Source organism: Micropterus salmoides, unplaced genomic scaffold, assembly GCF_014851395.1.
Source record: "Micropterus salmoides isolate LMB-PRFRI ecotype aquatic unplaced genomic scaffold, ASM1485139v1 Ms_hic_scaffold_3144, whole genome shotgun sequence".
NCBI lineage: Eukaryota > Metazoa > Chordata > Actinopteri > Centrarchiformes > Centrarchidae > Micropterus > Micropterus salmoides.
Genome location: NW_024042423.1, coordinates 1 through 22,463, shown reverse-complemented (window position 1 = coordinate 22,463; position 22,463 = coordinate 1). Strand labels below are relative to the sequence as shown.

General features: G+C 39.7%; 1 protein-coding gene across 1 annotated transcript; it reads left to right on the top strand.

Annotated features, from left to right (window-relative positions):
• Positions 1-274: 274 nt before the first annotated feature.
• On the top strand, positions 275-18,173 carry LOC119884072 (death-associated protein kinase 1-like; the record flags this gene model as incomplete). Its single annotated transcript, XM_038694540.1, is given in 9 exon segments — positions 275-352; positions 2,923-3,139; positions 6,499-6,603; positions 6,606-6,683; positions 7,576-7,773; positions 8,592-8,730; positions 9,172-9,292; positions 11,204-11,392; positions 12,732-18,173. Coding segments are annotated over 9 exon segments (2,421 nt in total), but the record flags the coding sequence as incomplete, so codon positions are not given.
• Between the last annotated feature and the right edge of the window lie 4,290 nt (positions 18,174-22,463).

The following is a 22,463-nucleotide window of genomic DNA, read 5'->3' as shown; positions in this document are numbered from 1 at the left end:
ACTAGGACTATACTACCAGCTGTGCTGCACTTTGTTCATAAAGCCAATCAGACAGCTGAGAGGCAGGAGCAGGTTAGTCAGCGCTGCGTGAATTGCCTTGTTTTAAAATGACAAGCTTAAAAACCTGCAATGTTAGGCTGCCTAAATGAAATGTCAAGAAAAATATGGATTAAAAACACTGGAGTGCAAATGCACAACAAATGGTAAGGGATTATCTGTTTGCTCAAGATTACTCATGCATATTTATCCCTTTCATTTTCTCATTTTCTTCCAGGATGGAAAGACGGCAGAGGATTTGGCTAATACTGATCACCATGAACCCATCGTTTCTTTGTTGGGCAAGCTTAAAAAGGTACGCACACACCACCCTCCAATAAACGTGACAAGTTAAACCCGTGGTTTCTTCATTATGTCGCTATTCCAAAGTACTGAACGGGAAAGAAAAGACCTAAACTCTGTATGATGCAAAACCAGGTTTGACAAACACTGCTCACACTGGGTCTATTTCAGTTCAGACATGTGGGGAGAGAGACGTCTGCATCAGGAAGGTGTTAGATTTGAGCATCCCACCATTTTTAGAACTTGTGGCAGCACTTTGCTCCACACAAAGAGGTAGAATAAATTATTAAGTACCATATGAAATATTTGTAGCTCCTTTATCTAACAGGTTTTTATCTTGAGAAAAATAATACTATTCATCTTTATTTTAGTTTTGAGCCAATATTTATGACAATAACACAACTAGTAGCTTATAGAACTTGTTTTATCAAGAGTGACAAAGTATATTGAAAGACTGGCTGCGCTTCAGTATCTTCAGCAGGACAGGTTATATACCACCTTCAAGCTAGATGACTTTCTAAACTGGTTGGTTCCAGAGGTGTTTGGGGAGTTCTGTCCCGTGTTCCCAGTCTGACTCGAGTCACATCCACCAGAGCCTTGTTTTTTGCTTTTTACCTAAAGCTAAATGTTACCGACTTCTCTTCTAATCCATTTTTCCAGAAAACCTGCTGAGATTCAGTGCAGAGAGTGAAAACATGACAGCAGCAACTGTGAAAACAGTCATCCTCTGCATATGCTGGGCTAATTTAAGACACTGTAGCACATCGATGCCAGTTTTGACAAAAAGGCTGACTTACCAAGTGCCCAGAGAAATAAATACAGTCCTGCTCCTCTAACTTTAAAAGAGTACACATTGAGTTCACCATAATTTATTTCAAAATGAGAAGTTGTATTCTGCTCAGATGTGAATCACACGTTCACAAGTTGTATTTATTGAATGTGTTAACATAACCCATGTGGGAGTAGGGAGTGCTTTCAAACCCCACACAGCCACTCACAGTATTTGAGGCCACTTCTGAAGTATGACTCATCTGTTGGATGGTTAAAAAAGTGTCTTACATGTTAATAAATGTTACCTGTTGAATTAACCGGATTGCTGCAGGGTACAGAGAAGCCAGCCATCTTTTAAGATGGCTTTTGTTTTTATATATATGTGAGTGTACAGCATGCCCTATTTCTTTACACAGAGAGGGTAATTTGAAATGTCAAAAAAATAATAATAATTCATCGTGTTGTGTGAGGTGATGATGATCTTCACACAACGTACATTACATTCATAACAGACAGATCCATTTAAATATCGTTAATGTCCGTTGAAAGGTTAGGGTTAGTTCAGTCTATTAGCCGATTTACCAGCCACATTCTCAGCTACCAGGCATTTAAAACAATAACATCAACCACTCAAAACGTGACTTGCTGGTGTTGTTGTTCATTATGAAATCTGTAATATTAAATCATTTCAGTCTGAACCATAGAAATGTACATTTTTAATACTCTAATGCTCTAAGTGAAACCCTGGTCATCCTTCAGCAACACAGTAGTTCACAACCCCTGTGATGTGGACCGGTCCTGGGACATGGAACACAACCTACCAGGAAGGATGGATAACCTGTGTCATTCAGCAAAAAAATCAATTTAATATTTTGATATTTTACTGAATGATCCCTGTAACTATGGGAGGGATTGCCATGAAATGTTGAACAGATATTCATGTCCCCCCAAAGAATCACTTTCCTGTACTTTACCGTTACTTTCCATCATCACTTTTAAGCTGTGTCCCATTTCTTATACTTCCATTAGTACACATCCATGTGGTACACTGTGTACATTATGTACTTGCTTGGGTATTGCATGAATTTGGACATGGTAGCGTTCTTCTTTGTAATTGCACCCGGGCGGAGCACTATCTGTAACATCTGACCACGATTGTCATCCACCAAAATATCTGCCAGCTTGTTTGCTCACTTGACTTCATTTCACTGTTGCTTACAAGCGCTGCAGCAAAAACAGGTCGGTGGTTCCTCCCCTTCCGCTACCTAGCCAAGATGCCGATCCTTGAGGTTAAGAGTTTATTTTTTCTTCTTGAGGTTGAGAAGTGTCCAGCATTTCACATTCGTGTTTTTCACCGAGTGTACCACCTTGAACACACATGTGCACTCATGGACTTATGGAAGAACATAAATTGAGGCGCAGCATTAGTCTTGTTTGGTGCTAATTACCTTGAACTTTGTCTGCATTTTTCTTCATTACACACTGTCATGCCCCCGAGGTTTATCATCACCCACAGCTGCTCAATTACGTTGAGTTTAAAAGAATTTGTCAGTTTGCGAACATGAAATAGGAGGTATTCTGCTACTATGTCTGCCGTGTTTGGCATTTTCTCAAAAAGAAGATACAGTATGTGGAACAAAATCTGATAAATTGAAGACTGGCATCCAATTTTTGGAGCTCCTTAATATGAAAACGTGGGAGTTCATGCCATACAGTGGATAAACGTGTATCTCAATGTGATCTGAACTTCACTGTGGTTTTTAACAAATCCTTTTCTTCCTCTGGTGTGTGTGTTTTGTTTTTTTGGGTTAGGACAACCACAAACTGAGCTACATCCAGCAGCTGCGGCCCACTCAGACCGTCCAGCCCAGGATCAAGCTGAAGCTGTTCGGGCACTCTGGAGATGGGAAGAGCACCCTGATGGAGTCTCTGAAATGTGGCATCCTGCGCAGCTTCTTCCGGAGGAAGAGGACACGTTTGACCAACACAGCCCGCCACCCCAACTCCCCCATCAACTCCAAACCGGCTGGTAGGTGACAGACGGCTCTGGTAAGGCTGAGATAACCCTTCACAAGATTAAGCGTTCACCTGCCAAGGACCAGAATGATTTATTCTGCCAAAAACAAGCCAGAATAATTAATTTGCCGTACTGTTGGGTGCATAGCAACAGTGTTCATTTAATGCTTGTTCCCCTTTTCAGACATTCATCAAGTTCATCATGACATACAAACTGTTTTCACGTTCTCAAGAGATTTTGAAGCATGAAAACAATAATTCCAGTTTACCACAACTTTCTTATTCATTCTTATTTTTGTTGGTTTGGTATTTTTAAGATTTAATTGACAAAGTCCAGTGCTAAGATTAGATGGGGCAAGTTGGAGAGTACAGTGTTATGATAACGGATAGAAATGATGACACCAGGTGGAGTTAACTGGAATTATCCTTTTATTATTAAATAAGAAAGAATTAAGATGAGAAGCAGGAGGAGGTGCTACAAAAATTTAGCTGCTGCTGCTGCATTGTGTCCAGCCAACATAAAAAGCAGACTATCAGAAGCCTGTTTGGAACAATTAATGATTTGATAGGACTTTTTTTCCACCAAAGACCTGGAAAAATGTTTATGACCATGTTCTTCCTCCTTCAGCAGCTTCTCTCAAAGTTCCCCTGAGCAAGACACTTAGTATCAACTTTCTCTGATGGTTTGTGATTCTCTTTTAAAATGTCCACGTGAGTCGGTACATATTTACATTTCGGAACATATGCTGAATAAGAAAATGTAAATTTTTACTGTTAGCTGAACCATATTAACAGCAATTATCTGCTTTATGGCATCCATTATTTTCACTGTATGTGTAGAATTTCTGAATTTGGTGGCCTCAAGTGAGAGAGTATCAAAGAAGAAGTGTGGACGACATAAATGAAAAACATAATCCCAAAGAACACCACACAAGTCCTCACAAAATGAAAAGCACAAAGAGGAACCTGCTTCTCACCCCTGTTCACTCAACAGCTAAGCCGGTGACCCTTTACCACAATTCCAGTAACGCCTAGATATTAACCCTAGTAAAACTAACTAGAACCTTTAAATAGAAACACTTGATCCTTTCTCGCTCTCCTGGCCTTCAGAAAAGCTTTTTTGTGGAGGTCAGTCCTGCTGTGACAGGTCTGTGGTAAGACACATGTTCAGTGTAGTATAGAAAAACACGAACAAGCACACACACACACTCATACCATTGTGTTTCCTTTAAACGCTCTATTTTGCAGCGGTCAGAGCCATTACCTCCTAGACAGACGTGATGCTCGCTCAGATAATGGTCGGTTACGTGAGCCGTATAGTATTACCAACCCCATCCTCTATACTATCTGGAAATCTGTAGCCTCTGTCAGAGCTGAAGGGGAGTTGAAAGAGCTTCTTTTTTTTTTTTCTTCTTCTTCTTTCAGTTCTAGCTGAATGGAGTAACGGCCGTTATTGACTCTGCGTTATATCTGCAGCATTACGTGACATGGGTCTACAGTGAAACACAAAGAAGCAGAGCTGAGAGGGAACAAGTGCCGTCATGATGTCATTTGTCTAGTTTTAATCTTAATACAAGCATCAATGTTCTTCTGTAACTCGTCAAAAGTCAAAAGTGTGTCACGTTAAATGCATATTTACCTTCAGCTAGTGTCAATATTTGTGATGTTGGCTGCAAAGCACAACTTGACACCTTAAGGAATTCTGCACTGTGCATTGATTTCTGGCCTTTCAGGTTGTTCATACTTACTTGAGAGGGACTGATCTTTTATTCATCCGCTTCAGTTATCTCTAAAACAGCACAGAAACACATTGACGGGAGGTTGTGCTTTTCTTGAATAGACAGTTATAAATCACCCTTTCTTGTAAGACGCTTAGTCACAGAGAGAAAAGGTGTTGACACAGACATATGAACAGCTTTGCATCCCTGACGTCCAAACCTGCATCAGAAAAGCTGCCTGACTTAAAACCAGAAAATGGCATCAAGTAAATTTGTCATGTACCTCAATATTTTTCTCACCCTCTTCTTTGCTTATGCAGAAAGATGTCTCAAAACAACAAGGGAGAGGCCTTGGCTACTGGTGTCACTCGATGCTTGGCAACTGTAACGTTAGTTTTATTTTTCTACATGAATCACACTAAGACTTGCTGGGGGAAAAATATTTTAGCTAATTTTACCAAAGTTGAAATGATCTGAGAAGAAAAGCATTTTGTTTTGGTTGTGAAATCTTTTGTTTGTATTTTGATGCAGTGCCATATTCTTTCTGGTGGGATCACTGTTAAAACAACCAACAGCTAAATATCATTATGTCAAGACCCTGAACGTCATCACATTTACTGAACCTCAGCATGCTTTTGTAGTTGTTTTGTCACACCAAGTATGCCCGTGAAACAATTCAAGCATGTGTCCTCTTTTTAATTCTGTGTGTTTGGTCCGGTAAGAAGCTCACTGATTGATTAGGACTGAGAATATCAACTGGCTGCAACAACCACAAAACATTTTCCAGATGAATTTCCACATCAGATTGCGAGCAGTTCCTTGTGCTCGGAAAGCTTTTCACTAGAAACTGCTTACAAAAGAGTAGCCACTACACTTACATGTGAAAACATTTTGTTTCCAGCCCTGATTCTGTCAAAATAAGCCAGTGTGGACCAAAACAAATACAGAACTGCAGTAAAAAAAAAAGACTGCTGTTGAAGACCATATAAAACAAGCTGTAGGTGTGGTCCTACAGAATCCAAATGTTATGTCTGCATAGTGGATTTTCTTGTAATAAAATAGCACCCCCATGTGTTAGTAAGTGTGTACATCTTTGTTCGGATTTGTGCTGTAAACACCTGAAATATTTTAGTTAAGTGTTTATTACCTTACACAAGTGCAGTTTAGATTTGTGAAACATTTGCTCTTATTTTATATTTTAACAGTTGATTTAATCCAAAATTATCCAAATCCTCTGGTTGTTGTGTTATACTGTGGTGCTCTAGTCATCTTTGTAAAGTTTCTCCTGGGGGGGGAAAAAGTATTGTTTTTATATTTGACCATATTAATCCCATTCTGAGCAGATTGGAAACTCAATGGGACACAAAGTCTATCCACTGAAACAACAGAGGCAGAACCCTTTAGAGAATAATAATATCTCTAAATAATGATTTTATTCACACTTTTGTAGAATTTGATTTAAAATATACAAAAAAGATGTATTGAATCTCGGTTGAAATGTACTGTATGATGACCAAATTACTTTAAAATGAAAGGCCAATGTCATCTTAATATAGCAGTAGTAATAATAATCTAAAAGTTCACTAATTCTGACCTTGAGACATTAATTAGCAGTTTTGATCCCCTGTTCATGTGTCTTTTCCTCTGTGCTTAGTGTCAGTGAGCATTTCCAACTTGTACCCTGGCTGTGAGAATGTGAGTGTGCGGAGTCGCAGCATGATGTTTGAGCCCAGCCTGACCAAAGGTGTCCTGGAGGTCTTCTCCCCGTCCACAACGCTCTGTCCGCAGCTGATGAACAGGCCACAAGGGCCATCGACATCCAGCACGCCAACATCCACGGTGAGAACCAAGTTTTTTATTAGTAATAGTTAAATTAGTAATACCTGTACCTAACTGTAAAAATAAAACTTGCATTAAAAAATTAAAGTATGTAAATGTAGAGAAATGTAACTGATGTACTATTATATATTCTCTCATGCTTTTAATGTAAAAGCAGAGTTTTACTGTTGTAGCTGTATCATTTTTTATTTTGCTCTATTACTCTCAATTTTAACTATTTTTGTATCGGATAGCAACTAATGATTATTTACATTATGGATTAATCTGCTGATTATTGTCTCCTTTAATCGATTGATTGCATGGTTTATAAAAAATCGAAAATAGTGAAATGCCGTCACAATTACTCAGAGCCCAAAGTGACACATTCACAATGCTTCTTTTGTCCAACCAACACTCTTTTATTATTAAAATAGTTAAAGCTGGTTAGGCAATGTTCCTTTGGACTGAATGAGATCACTGGCTGTGCTTATTACAGTCCTGCGACAGCCACAGGTACCAGATGTAAACATTTTTTATCAGAGCAATTATCATAATAGTTGCCCAAAAACTTGTTTGTTTGTTTGTTTTTTTGTTTCAACTGGAGGCACTTGTACATGTTTTGTGTGTTGTAACTAAACTCGTTAAAATAAAGGAGTAAAATTGCTCAAATTGCTTGAGTAAATGTTCTTACGTTCTGTCCACCGCTGGTGAGAAACAAGAAAGCTTAAATTTAAACAAAGCTGGAACATTTTATGTGAAATGTTTAGTGTTTTTGGTTTGAAAATTCATGGCTACATTTACATTTTATAAAATAACCTTTACTTACTGTGATGAATTAGATATTGCAGTACATGCTAAAGACTGTGATGATTAATGAACATGTTGTTCATGTCACTTATATCCCTCTCCGTAGGTGTGGGGGATTTCAGCGTGTGGGAGTTTTCAGGGAACCCGGTCTATTACTGCTCCTATGACTACTTTGCAGCCAACGACGCCACAGCGATCCACCTGGTCCTGTTCAGCCTGGAGGAGCCGTACGAGACCCAGCTGGGCCACATCACCTACTGGCTGAACCTGCTGAAAGCCCTCACCTTGCCACAGGACAACATCGGTGAGGACAGTGAGGGCAGTCATATTTTACCATGACTATCGAATTTTAAAATATATCCTTTTTATCCTAAAATACACTTAAATATTTGAGATCTGATTTACGTACAGAAAAACTACAATTTTAATGCAATTGAGGTAAAAACCATTTGGGCAAGAACATTCAGTCTGAGGAAGGTATAGCTTCCCTCACCAGGTGAGAGTTGTAATAGGATTTAACACCTTTAATGTCCAGGAGAGTCAAGATTTTGGGACTGCTTGATGTGAAAGAGGGCAAATCTGGGCATTGTTGTGAGAGCCCCAAAGTCCGTGTGAGCCAGAGGTCAGGTGGGGAGAGAGATGGGCACAACTGGTGATAAAGTCACAGCTAGAGGGGGCCTTTTCTGCACTCATTATATTAGTGCTTATGGACTTGAGAATAATCTCAGTAATAGATCTTGCTTGAAAAGGTGTTTCTTGACATTGGAGGTTTTCACCTGACAACAATCTTTGAGCTACAGTTTCACTGAACAGAGACCTGAAAAGATCAGTTAGAAAAAGATTAGTGAAAAGCGAGGCCGTTGGGATGCCTAATGTTCATCATGTCATGTCTTACCAGAAACGTCATTGAATTTCACCAAAAATACCCAAAAAAGTAATTTTTGGGTATAAGCGAGGTATGTGTGGGAGCACAAAGCTTTCTTCTGATGGACACTGAATCTTTGTGAAAGTTTGTCATATTGAGTCGTGTTTGTAAATAAGTTCAATCTAGAATTTAATTGTATGATTGGCCAGGTCTTGTGTTAGTTTGGTCTGACTCTGTGTGTGTGTGTGTCTCTCCAGCTTTCGGAGGTCGGATCCAGCAGCCTCTTGTGGTTGTCCTGGTGGCGACACATGCTGACCTTGCTGACATCCCCAGAGCTTTCTCTGGAGAGTTCATCTACGACAAGGAGAAAGCGCTGCTCAAGGAAGTCAGGAACAGGTTGGGACTCAAACCACAGAACACAAGAGGGATATGGAGATTATTTTGTTGTTTGTGTATTTTTGTTGTATTATTTTACCTCTCACAATGCAGAGGCAAATGGTTCTTTAATAAACTGACTTTGGCAGGTGAGACTAAGTATTTTTACTATGTCATATAGCTGTAAATATTTTAGTACCCATGAGCCTCATCAACCGTCGCTATGGAGAACAAACTATTTCACCTATTTGTTGATATTACATAAAATTGCCTGTTGCTGCTGTGATTAATGTTATTAGTAGTTACACGTTTTAAGGTTCAAAATGTCGTCACGAAAACAATCATGTGTAGCACTTGACTGTTCTCCGCCTTTTCAGAATACAAGGGATGTTCCCTCATATCTCGGCACTCCTGTAAAGACATTTAAGTTTTTAAAATGGTGATGGATTTTCTTGTTTTCAGGTTTGGGGTTGACCTGCAGATCAGTGACAAATTGTTTGTGATGGACGCTGGAGCTTCGAACTCCAAAGAAGTGAAGCTGCTGAGGAGTCACCTGCAGGAACTTCGCGCTAACATCATCTCTGTGAGCTCTGCACACACGCAAAATGTCTTTCCCATCCTGATTTTGTGTTTGTTTGTTTTTTTTAAACCACTTACTTTCACTTAATCTTTCTCGAAGAACATTTGAACACAAAACAATTAACTAGGGGTATGATGAGATCTTGTGCCATGAGATCTCGCAATATTAAAACGGCGATATTTCTAGTTGAGGTGAAAAGCTTTCTCACGATATCAGCATGACGCCGTTTAAAGGCAGGATAACATAGAAGATGCCCCCTCCAATTGTTTTTGTGGCGGCAGCATTTTGGATACCAGTAAGGAAATAATAAACGGCAACGGAGAGACAGACAAGACACGAACAACATGTTTGCACCTAATGCAAGTGCATTTTGAAATGTTTCCAACCCCAAAATAGTCTTTTATTTGGCTGAAAATGCTAATTTTCCTGTCACATATTTCATCATTGAAGATTTCTTAAAATGTTATCTCGTCGTGTGAACCCAACAACGGATTTCAATGAAAATACTTTACGCTTTTAACGAAGTAAAATATTATACCAAGTAGACTGTAAATGAAGATGGACAACATGACCGCTCCCCAAAACTGAAGCCAAACATCTTGATCGCCTTCCTGTGGCTTTTTATATACAGTCTATGGGCTGGCAGTACAGGTCATAATATTATGTTAGTTTATAGGACATGGGCCAATCTAAAAATAATCTAAAAGTACACGTCAAATACATTTTGGCGCTTTTGGCTTCATTTTTGTCCATATAACGCAATTTCCTTAATAACCTTGTTTATATTAGGGCTGCAAGTCATATTGTGATTATTATGGACAATATTGCGATTTGTGATTTGATTATAATGGAAAAAAGGTACTATGATTCCACTTGCTTGATTATCAAGGAAAATGAACAAAATACTGACATTTTGAAATGTGTTTTTGAAAAAAGTTAAGCGATAAACAATATTTATAACAATAACTAGTAAAACAGAATTAAGGGAGTGTGTTGCTCTACGGAGGAGGCGGCTAGAAGGAGCAAATATTGGCACACTGGCATCCTGGCACCAGCTCAATGTACATCTGTCTAATGCAGAGTCTCTATCTACAACCTGGAGGAGGAACTAGTATACATTCTGAGTCTATTACTATAATATTATAACATTAAATAAACAGTATAATTTTCAGTTAATAGTATAGTTAGTAGCCTATATTAATTACTATATTCAGTATAATGTCATATAATAGTATGGCTTACTATTTTACCACTAGTTGAATATTAAATCCAGCTACAGCTGTTTCATTTCTGTGGGTGATCTATTTATTTATTTAACCCTTGTGCAAGAAAACGGCTCTACATTGGTCTCTAATTTGTTAATGCTAAGAACTAACGTGTCAATAATCATATTGTTCAACATTTAATGATTTGATGTAGTACGTCAAACCTTTTTTAATGTCCCGCCCCATCCAGCCTGTGATTGGTCGGTTGACGATGAAAAGTTGCACAACAAAAGGCACCGATACAACGTTACAACGTTAACCTTTTCCCAGTTTTCTTCTGTCTTACTGCTTCACCTGCTGCCGTCGTCTCTCTGTCAGAGAGCAACAGGTGTTGTGCCAAATTCATGACTGCCGAGAATTGCATGCACCTCGCGGGTGGTAACGCTGATTCATGCTGAGAAAAGAGGTGGATGCAAATCTCGGCAGGTAGCCTCCAACATCTGTTCTGCCGAATTATGCATCCACCTCTTAAGGTCCTTTTCAGACACTTTGCTGTGATCACTGATCAAATGCGGTTATCACCACATATTTTAGCTGAACCATAAGGTATCTTTAGATACTGAAATCAAGCGACCGAATCGACATGTTAAGAAATGCTAACATACAGTGAATCCATGTCTTTACTGGCCCTCCTTCTCCTTCGTTGCAGAGCTGTAGCCCCATGACGCTGCTGTCGGAGCGTTTGCTGAACACCCTGCCGACCTGGAGGAAGCTAAGCGGACCCAACCAGCTGACATCGTGGCAGCAGTTTGTCAGCGACGTCCAGGAGCAGATCAACCCTCTGGTCAGCCAGGATTACCTGCGCACACTGGCTCTGCAGCTCCACAGCATGGGGGAGGTGGGTGTTATCAGCTTCAAACCAGACTGTGTGTAGCTTCAGCAAAATAAATGTATTGTTTTCCTTTACTGGGTAAGAACAAAACACAGAACGTGAAAAGCTTCGCAAAACAATAGAGGCAAAATAATCCCACACAAAACATCTGTATTAAAATACTAATAAGAAAAAAGAAGCCTATTCAGAGCCCAAATTTACTTTGCTAGCTTTTTTTTTTTTGGGTTAAAATCATATTGTAAAATATGTCTTCATTTACTTCTTTGTAATGATATAGACATATATATATATATATATATATATATATATATATATATATATATATATATATATATATATATATTTATATATTAAAACAATGACCTCACAAATTTATTCTGATGCAACAGCCCCATTTATTTAAATATTTAAATCATCAAGACTCAAGCTGACTGTCAGACTGCCACCAGGGTGCACTATTTGTTCATGAAAAAACAAAAACAAAACATTTTCAACTGTCATGTCAAACAATTTCTCAGAATTGCTGTGAAGCAAGAATGACTCAGCATAGGAAGCCAAATAAGGAACCATCCTGAGTTAGAAAAGTGTTCCTTGTATGTATTTGCTGTTGTTTTTGTCTCAAAATAAGCACACTAGGTCTGAGTAGCAGCGCTCATTCTCTCAGCAGCGATGATGCGCCAAACATGTCTCTGTTACCTGCACACAGACTATCTAGCGCTGCACTTCCCAGTGGTAACTAATAACGTTATTACATTATTAGTTACCATTTAGATTTACATTTATTCATTTAGCTGATGCATTTATCCAAAGCGACTTACAATTGCTATACATGTCAGAGGTCGCACACCTCTGGAGCAATTAGGGGTTAAGTGTCTTGCTCCAGGACACAATGGTGGATTGAAACGGTCTCTCACACCAAAGGCATAGTCTAGATAGATAATCGACTTTTGACAGTTGTGAATCATATCCCACCTTTAATAGCTGAGCATATTTACAGTACAAACCTTGCCGGTGAACAATGAGAGCAACAAAACAACAACCAAAAAGATAAAAATAATTGTTCATTAAAATGTTCAATTAATCATGATTTTGATTTTAGGTCATATTGTCCAGCCCTGCCGGGTCTCCTATCTTACCTCCATTGCAGCAACCTTTGCCATTTTTGGTTGATCTTATATTCTTTTGTCTTTTTAAATGTTTTATTTATTTATTTATCCACACCTGTTTCCCTCTGTTCACTCTGTTTCCCCATACCTTCTTTACTTTTACTTTTCTTTAAATGTCAATTTACTCTCTGTTTCTTTTCCTCCTCCTCTCTCACCATCGTTCCTCCCTCTTCCCACAGATCAACATCATGCAGAGTGAGACGGTGCAGGATGTTGTTCTGCTGGAGCCCCGTTGGCTCTGCAGCAACATTCTCGGCAAGCTGCTCTCTGTGGAGACGCCCAAGGCCATCCACCACTACAGGGGGCGCTACAGGCTGGAGGAGGTGGAGGCTCTGGCTCCTGAAAGTGACGTGGACGAGCTGCTGCAGATCCTGGATGCCATGGATGTCTGCGCCCGCGACGCCACCAACCCTTCTATGGTGGATGTTCCTGCCCTCATCAAGACAAACGGCCTCCACCGCTCCTGGACCGAAGAAGAGGAGGAGGAGTCGCTGCTCTACGGCGGGGTACGACTCGTCCCTGCGGAGCACCTTACCCCCTTCCCCTGTGGCCTGTTTCACAAACTGCAGGTGAACCTGTGTCGCTGGAGCCACCAGCAGAAGCCTGAGGAGGAGGGCGGGGAGGACTTCGATGGAGATATCCACCTGTGGACCAATGGAGCCAAGGTGAGCCAGGCAGGAGTGGAGGCGATGATCCTGCTGGTCAACCACGGGCAGGGGGTGGAGATTCAGGTGCGTGGGCACGACTCAGAGCGGGCCAAGTGCTACACCCTGTTGGACACCATCTGTAGTATAACAGAGAACCTGCTGGCCTCCACGCTGCCCGGACTGCTCACAGCCAAATACTACCTGAGTCCTCAGCAGCTGCGGGAACACCACGCCCCCATCATGATCTACCAACCCAAAGATTTCTTCCGGGCCCAAGTCCAGCGGGAAAGCTCGCTCACTAATACCATGGGCGGCTACCGAGAGAGCTTCAGCAGCATTCTGACTTTCGGCTGCGCTGAAGTTTACCAGCTGGGGATTCTGGGAACGGACATCCACATATCAGAAGTCCCCCTATTGGCGCGCAGGAAGCTCTGCCGCATGCTGGACCCTCCTGACGCTCTGGGGAAAGACTGGTGCCTGCTGGCCATGAACCTCGGCCTCACAGACTTGGTGGCCAAACACAGCAATGGGACTCCAAACGGCACCCCTGAGCTGGACTCGGACCCAGACTCCCAGCAGGCCATGCTGCAGCCCAGCCCGACAGCGGCACTGCTACAGGAGTGGAGCGGGCGGGCAGGCAGCACGGTGGGTGTGCTAATGGCCAAACTGAGGGAGCTCGGCCGCCGAGACGCCGCCGACTTCCTGCTCAAAGTTTCTCCTGTTTTCAGGGTCAACATGGAAGCGCTGGTAGGGGCCGCTAACGGATACCCCCCGACCTGCAATGGTGGCACGTCTTACAACTCCATCAGCTCCGTCATTTCCCGCTGAACTGAACGGGATCGTCTTTCTGCCCTCGCCAAACGTCCATCAGTCTGACATTTTCCCTAAAGGAGAGTCACAGACTTGTGTGTGAATGAACATGAAGTGCAATCAGAGAGTCCAGCTGCTCGCTCCTTAATCACACCATTAAGTTGGCGTATGAACCAGATGTTGTGTTTGTGCTCTCCACACTTGTACAGCTGACCTTTCCTTCCACCATGAATGTTGTGAAAGAGCTGATTGTCCTGAGCTCCAAAGAGGAATCCAGTGCTTTTATTCTGTTCTTAATCTTGTTGTGCTGCTTTTTAATATCTCCCTTACTCTACTGCACCACCCACGTCTCAGTCGTCTTACAGCTAAAAGGCCGAAAGTAGAGAAAAGATAAATGTTAAAAACTCTACATGAAGGAATGGACACGGTTAAAAAGATGGCAGCCTCATGTTTGGACCTCTTTCATCCTCAAGTGAAACTTAATTGTATCAGTGTACATGTAGAAGGCTGCTATCTCCATCCATCACAGTTACATATAATATCAGCTTGATGTGAACGTTCAGCTTAGTGTTTAAGAAATTAACAGCATTTTTGTGCCTTTGTGGCCTTCTACCTCCCTAAAGAGCACAAATAGTCTTGTTATTATAAAACAACAGTAGTTCTTTCCAAACATTTGAAGAACTGTGCCTTGTTGACACTATTAATAAATACTGAGAGAAAAGGCCATCTTACATTTTAGACAGGAAAAGGTTCACGAAGAAGAAACATGAAAAAAGGGGGAAAAAACGAAAGCTCGGCTCATCTTACAATGAAAATTAAATTTTACTCTCAGGAGACACAAACATAAAGCTGAGATCAGATGTGTTTTGTTTAGTGTTTGTAAGTGCAGGAGACGAAACCCGTTCAATCTTGTCTAGTATTTGAGTCGTCGTGGGCCGATGTGACGCTCTGTGGGAACTGTTGGCAGAGTCAAAGGGAAACGCCGTCGTTCATGTTAAGTTGGTGTATTTGTGGGTTTACACAGAATATTTCTTCATTAATCCAACAGAAATCTCTTCATTTTGCTTAATTTCTGGTGACACTTTATTTTACAGGTCGTAGTCTATTTTGGATCAGATTTATTTTTTTGTCCCTACATTCTGCCCTCACCAACCCCCTTCTCAGAGGGCAGCTGCTTTTTAGTTAAAAATGACGATAAACACGTTGCACACTACCTGCCCAGCACCAAACAGCCAGACAGAGAAAGTTAGCGTTAGTTGGTGAATGTAGCGGAGCAAAACAGAGAGTGAGTATTGGACTTGGTCAAGTGGCCAGAAATACGACTCCCCATGAATGCTAATGTTGCTCTGCTGTTTGCTAACAAGTTAGCCGTATCAACTTAGTAAGGTGATAAAGTGTCAGTGTTGTTTTCAGTTTGTTCTGCTGACCCCTAAAAACTCAATGAATGCAGCTCTAATTAATTGCACCAATTAAAACACCAGCTATGTCACAATGCTACATTTACACTCTCTAGGGCTGCAACTAAGGATTATTTTCTCTATTAATCGATTAACTGTGTGGTTTATCAAATGTCAGAAACTTTGCCCAAATTAGCCCAAAAGTTGCCAAAGCCCAAGTTGTCCAATGAGATCCAATACCCAAAGATTTCAACCATAGAAGACAAGCTAACCTAGAAAACAGTTTTTGGGGCATGTTTGCTTTAAAAATAACTAGATTATCAAATTTGTTGCTTGTTAATTTTTAATTGATTGACAAATAGATTAATCGACTAATCATTTCAGCTTTCGTACTAATCTTAGTTACAGTTAGAAGATAAGACATCAATGTACTTTACCATTTTATACTAACAGGAAATGAGAAATTGCTCACATTTCAACTCAAAACTATACATTTTTCCTATAATTATTACCAAATTAAGAGATTGTCATTCCCATCAACCTCCCAAAGACTTTACAGTTACATATCAGGTCTTTTCTTGGAACTGTTTGCTAACTATGGGACCTGCAAAATAAAGTGTTACTATAAATGTTTTCAATTAAAAGGCTTTTTTTTACTAATTTTCAATTCACGTAAAGGGACCTTTAGCCATTTTAACTGAAGAACAAGAGTTTTTCTTTCCCCAAAGTACAGTGTCTTATTGTAGGTTCTTGATCCTTCCAGCACCAAAATGTATTTGCTCACACAAAGCTAAGAGCATTTGATGTTAGAAAGCATTATGACAGACAGGGTGGAGCTCCTCCTGCAGAGCTTAAGGGTCCTACTGAGACCCCAAAGTTTGCACCGAAAATGCCGCCAAAAATGTAAAGTAAATTTTTAACATTTTCTACTAAGCTAGAAGGTAATTTATTCCAATCCGAAGCCGCTAGTTTTAGTCAACACACCTGGCGCTGCACATTTTGTAATGCTCCCTCAACAGGTTTTCTGAACTACAGACCAGTGCAAAGACGTCAACAATCGAGTTACCGTCCACAGTGTCAGATTTTTACACAGTGGCATGGACGCTGCTTCTGTCGAGCTAAATTTGATCTCCTGTCAGTGTTTGTCGGCCATGCGTGGCTTCACTTCTTCTTTCAGTTTGTCCTTTTCTATAACATGAAGCTGCAGCTTGGCTCTGTCAGCAAAAGCAGGGAAAAGATGGCATGAAGTTAGTGTTGGTAGCTGAAATGAGACCAAAGGCTGCTGACGACAGAAATGTCCTAGAAAGACGTTTTCGCTTTGTGTAAGCTGGTACTTTTATAATGTTTGCGAACCAGAAGAAAGTGCTCTTTTTTTTTAGTACATGTGTTGGAAGTTTTTGGGAAAGAGGTATTTTATTCCTAAAAAGTTTGCCTTTGTGGATGTAAAGGCCCCTTTCAGGACTCAGTGTCCCAGTTTGATTAAAAAAAAAAAAAAAGATGATGATAAGCTCTGTCCCCGAGTGCAGTATTTCCTGTCTGCTTTACTTCCCCAGTGTGAAACAAGACATTCAAGACTATTTGAAATACTGTACACCTCAACCTGAACTTGCCAGTTGACACAGCAAACTTGTAAATACTCAAGTCCTGTTTCCTCGACTTCATCCTCACTTTTCTGTTGCTTTCCAGCTCACCCCCCCGCAATACGTTAATTGAAACAAGGCAAAATGAATGTACTCCACATCTTTCCTAAGAATACGGTGAAAACAAATCAAAGATATGGAGATAAAACACTCAACACGTGTACAAAAAACGTGATGAAATGAAATGTTCCAAACTGGTGAGAAATGTTTTATTTTTCTTGTTTCATTCTTTTTGCTTTTGTTGAGGTTGTGTATGATTATTGCCTAAAACACACTCGTTCATTCCTCTGTTTTTGCCTTGTACAGTACACAAGCTGATGTGTGATGTTTCAGAAAGGAAAGTGAATTCTATGGGGGTTTTTTGTGAAAGCTGGGAATCACTTCGTCTCCGATTGGTGTCTTTTCCCTGGATGGTTCTGACTGCGAGTCTGACCGAAACAAGTAGATTTAAAAGCAAAAATATTGTCCTGCTTGATGAGGAAAGATGTATTCAATATTACTTTTAGGTGAACCCCCCCCCCCCCCCTAGACTCCGGTCTAATCGCCACATTGCACAAGTCTTTTTGTCGCTATTTATGTTTATTTTTAGCATGTCTTGGAATGCCATGTTCTTAGTACTTCTGACACTTTATAGTGTAATACATTTTATAATAAATTCTTTACCTAATATCATTATCTCTGTCCTAATTCTAATTGAAGACATTTAGATATTTTCAACGGTTCCTGAGGTAGCTTATGTAAGGAATTATTTTTAACATAAGCATAAGGGACCAACAAGGCAATAACATGCAGGGGAGGGGAGAGGTGAAACAAGTACAGCAGACATGAAAAAATAAATAACATTGAGAGACAGAAGCTTGTATAGGGATCCTGAAAGATAGAGTCTGAGCACAATTTTAAACAGTTTGTCTGTGAAAATGTCCATGATACAGTCCTTTAAAAGCCATTAGAGAAATAAATTAGTCCAGTTTTTTTACGTGAGTTTGAAGGCCATGTGACCAAAAAAAGTGCCTGCTTTGTTGTATGGCACTAAATCTCCAAACTGTTTATAACTGGATGAATTTAAAGACTGCTGCTGGGAAAAACACTTCTTATTTAACAATAAAATATTTCACCACCAGTGTAAATGGCAGCCACTCTGTTTAAATCTCTTTGGTAAATCAGGGACAGACTGGTCTTTTGGGTATTTACTGTATTTGTCCTCCACCAGATTCCAGGCTGTGTTATTCACACGACAACCTTCCACCCACACACTCACAAAACCTGTCTGCTGCTACCTGAAGCACATGTGATTCGTCTCAGCTTGCTCCAACTTCTGGCATTGCCAACTATCATTTAACAGTCTTTGTTCAGGGAGAGAGGGAACGGAAGGTGTGATGTTTGAAGACCATGAATCTGAATTTGTTATTCTTGTTTTTCAGAACAGGATTTAAAATGTAGATTTGGTGAATACTATAGATTAAGCTTCAATTCAAACTGGGTTGAGTTGTTCATCAACAGTAAACTGAATACCAAAATGAATATATTAAAATAAAATGAAGCCAATAACCTTTGATGGCCTTTAATATGTTTTTCATAAATCCCTAGAAAGTTGTCAGACTCAGTTTGAACTGTAAAAACTTTTTTTTATCACACTTTCAAGATGTTTTTAACAGTGCCTTACAAACACTGATAAGAAAATACTTTTTAAAAACTGTTTCAATCTGAGCACCAGCTCAAAACTTTTATTTTGTGTTAGGATCAGTTCTGCCAAGAAAAATACTGCCTTCCCTCTCCTACAGTTAATATTAAAGATATACAGTACAATAGATTATATCAATGGTGGAGATCTGGAAATAAAGCCACTTTAGTGCAAGCAAATAATGCATACTACATTACAGTTACAAAAACCTGCATAAATTATCAAAGATCAACAATAGCTTATTACCAAATACTTAAAGAAGTGGTGTATTAGAGAATTATTTAAGTACATGTACACACTAAATACATTTTCCCCTGTGAACTTCTGTCACATGAGTTGATGCAAATAGACAAACAGGTTGAGTTTCATTCTTGTCAGCTATAAGGAAGTTTGTTGGCAGCACAACAAGTCTTTTACTGATAGATACCTTACATACATTTCTATAGTACTGTAAATACTCACTGTCCATAACTAACAATTAAACGTTTACTTAAAATTTTCATGTTTGTAAAGGTCTGTCTCTAATCAAGGCTACCTTTCTATCTCCTGCATCACATCGCTAATGTGCTATATGTTAACATCTAAACAGGGTAACACATTAACGCACAAATATCAAACACTAACAAATATCATGAACTAACAGATAAAGATCCTTTACATTTGTTTTTAAAGAACTGGGACCAAAATATTTTGCTACTTACAAGACAAGATAACATGTGTAAATAAATAACATTTCATCACCGTCACGGCTAATCCTTTAGTGTTGTTGTATTACTTAATCAACTACCTCTTGGATCAATAACATGAACAAACAAGTGAGGCCGTTTTGTGCAAAAACATAGACGTGTCAGTCAGTTCAGGTCAGTTAGAGTTTGTCTCTGGATGGGAAGACCAGACAAGGTGCTGATAATCTTCCTGTTGTGCTAGCTGAGCAGCGTCCTAATCTGAGGAATGGAATGATACGTTGGTGGTTCACAAAGCACATCGACAGGCCTGTTAGAGTGAAGATAAACTGATTGTTCATCAAATTACAGATTACAGACAACTGGAAATCCTTTGACTACACAAACATGTTACAAAGGCATTTAGATAGTGAGACTACCTTAATTTTACATGTAGTAAGAGCAGTGGCCTTCGGTGTAATAAAGACATTTAAAGGAATAATACTACTCTTATGTCTGTACAGCAAACATGAAACTAGCCTTCTGCCAGTTAGCTTAGCTTAGCGCAAAGACCGGGAAACGTAGAGAAACCGCTAGCCTGGCTTTGTCCAATGATAACAAAATCCACCTCCCCACACAGCTGGTCTTGCTGAGATCATGTGACTCAGTCTCTGCGCTACATGTCAGACCAGCATGTGAGATTAAGAACAGAGTACAGCACTCTGAAAAACACAGCTACACATGAAAGATTTTTTGGTAGCTATGGTTACAAGATTTAAAGTTTTAAAGATATTGCAGGTCCATAAATTATTTTGTGATCCATTATATTTACCTGTAAATATTAAGAAGTGACATTGATGAAGCTTAATCTTACAAAATACCCTTCATCATTGAACCCCTGTTATAGCTTCTGACTGAGTTGCTGGTCTTATGTAGTAGTTATAGATCAATAGAGGTGACTGATTCCTTTTATGTTAAGCACCTTTCACAGATATCAAAACAGTGCTTAGCCATAATGCAAGGTGGTCTTGCATCATCAAGTCATTAGTTTTTTTCTAACTAAGCCTATTCATTCTCTTGTCAAGAGCTAGATGAGAGGATTTATCCCACTCTTGTGGTCTGTACATTAAATGGGATCTACCGCCAGCACCTGGTTAGCTAATTAGCCTAGCAGAAAGGCTGGAGGGAGAAACCGTTTGATTGGCTGTGTCCAAAGGTAACAAAATCTGCCTACCAGCAATTCTAAAACTCAGTAACATGTTATGTCTTGTTTGTTTAATTTGCACAAAAACCAAAGAGTAAAAATACAAATTGTATTTTACAGGAAGTTATGTGCCAAGTTAGCTGTTTCCAGTTTTGATGCTAAGCTATAAGCTAACCAGCTACCAGAACCTCTAAAGCACACAAATTAACATGTTATATCTCGGCTGTTTAAACACTTGTTGGTTTAAAAAAAGTGTAAAATGACCAGTTGCAGTTTATGTATGGTCGGAATATCTGTTCATATTACAGCCTCATGTTACTGCTAGCATTGGTAGACTTTTAGCTTTGTTGTTTACTTTAGTTACTGCCCCTGGATCAGTAGTGTAAACTAACAATTGAGGCTGTTTTTGTGCAAAAACATAGACGTGTCCATCAGTTCAGGTCTGTTAACCATTTTGTCTGGATGAGAAGACCAAACCAGCTGCTGGTACCCCTTCTGGTTGTGTCTAGGTTGTAAACCTAGATTTGTGAAACTCACACATGAGCACTTAAATTACGTGGTAGCACTTGACTCTGTACGTGCTAGCAATGGTAAATGGCAGAGGGGACCTAATAAATATTGTTGCTGTATAGGAATGTCTGTGTCTGAATTAAAGTAGTAGACGTAGTATAAAGAGCAACAATATCCAAGGTTGCGGTGAATGGGACAAACATAGGACTTTCAAGCAGGAGACCTGGGTTTGTGTCCTGTGTGAAACCAAAAGTCAATGCCGACTTATTTTTTTTTGTTAGTTGACCAATTTATTTATTTAAATGATTATTTTCAGTTTTCACTTGCAGTCTGGTTAGGTTTAGGCAACAAAATTACTTGGTTAGATTTAGGAAAAGATCGTGGTTTGGGTTAAAATAATAAGTCAACGTTGACTTTTGTTTCACACATGACACAAACAGAGGTCTCCTGGGTAAAAGTCCTGTGTTTGTGAAAGGCTTTTGGGGAGAAAGCCCTGAAGGCAAACTTCCCCTACGTGTAGGAACAATATGTATAAAGCTCTGGAGAGTGTCACAAATCTAGGGTTACCATCTGGACACAACCAATCTTTCTGTTGTGCTAGCTGAGCAGCATCCTAATCTGAGGAATGGAATGACACGTTGGTGGTTCACAGCACATCAACTGGCCTGTTAGAGTGAAGATAAACTAAATATTCATCAAATTACAGATTATAGACAACTGGAAATCCTTTGACTACACAAACATGTTCCAAAAGGCATTTAGATAGTGAGACTACCTTAATTTTACATGTAGTAAGAGCAGTGGCCTTCGGGATATTAAAGACAATTAAAGGAATAGTTCAGGACAGATACGCTTTTTTTGCTAAGAGTACGATGAGAAGATTAATACCACTCTTATGTCTGTACAGCAAACATGAAACTGCACATCTGCACATCTAAGGCTCACTAATTAACACATTATAATGTTTGTTTAATCAGTACAAAGAATGAATTCATCAATTCAACGTTTTGTGGGGGGTGGCGTGTGTCGAACTGTTTCTTGCACAGGACCAATTGCCTGGCAACAGCATTGTCACCAGGAAGTTACTGGTCCCATCCAATAAATAATCCGGCCTCATACAAACTGTAACTTGTCATTTTTACTCTTTGGTTTTTGTGCAAATCAAACAAACAAGATATAATATATTGCAAGCTGATTTTGTTACCTTTGGACACAGAGAAGCTAGCTGTACCGCTGTTCCCAGTCTTTCTGCTAAGCTAAGCAACCATCTGCTGGCACTAGCATGCTGCCTGCTTCATGTCAAACATAAAAGTGCATAAAAGTATTTTAATTGACACTTAAGTTAATTTTGCTGGTAAAA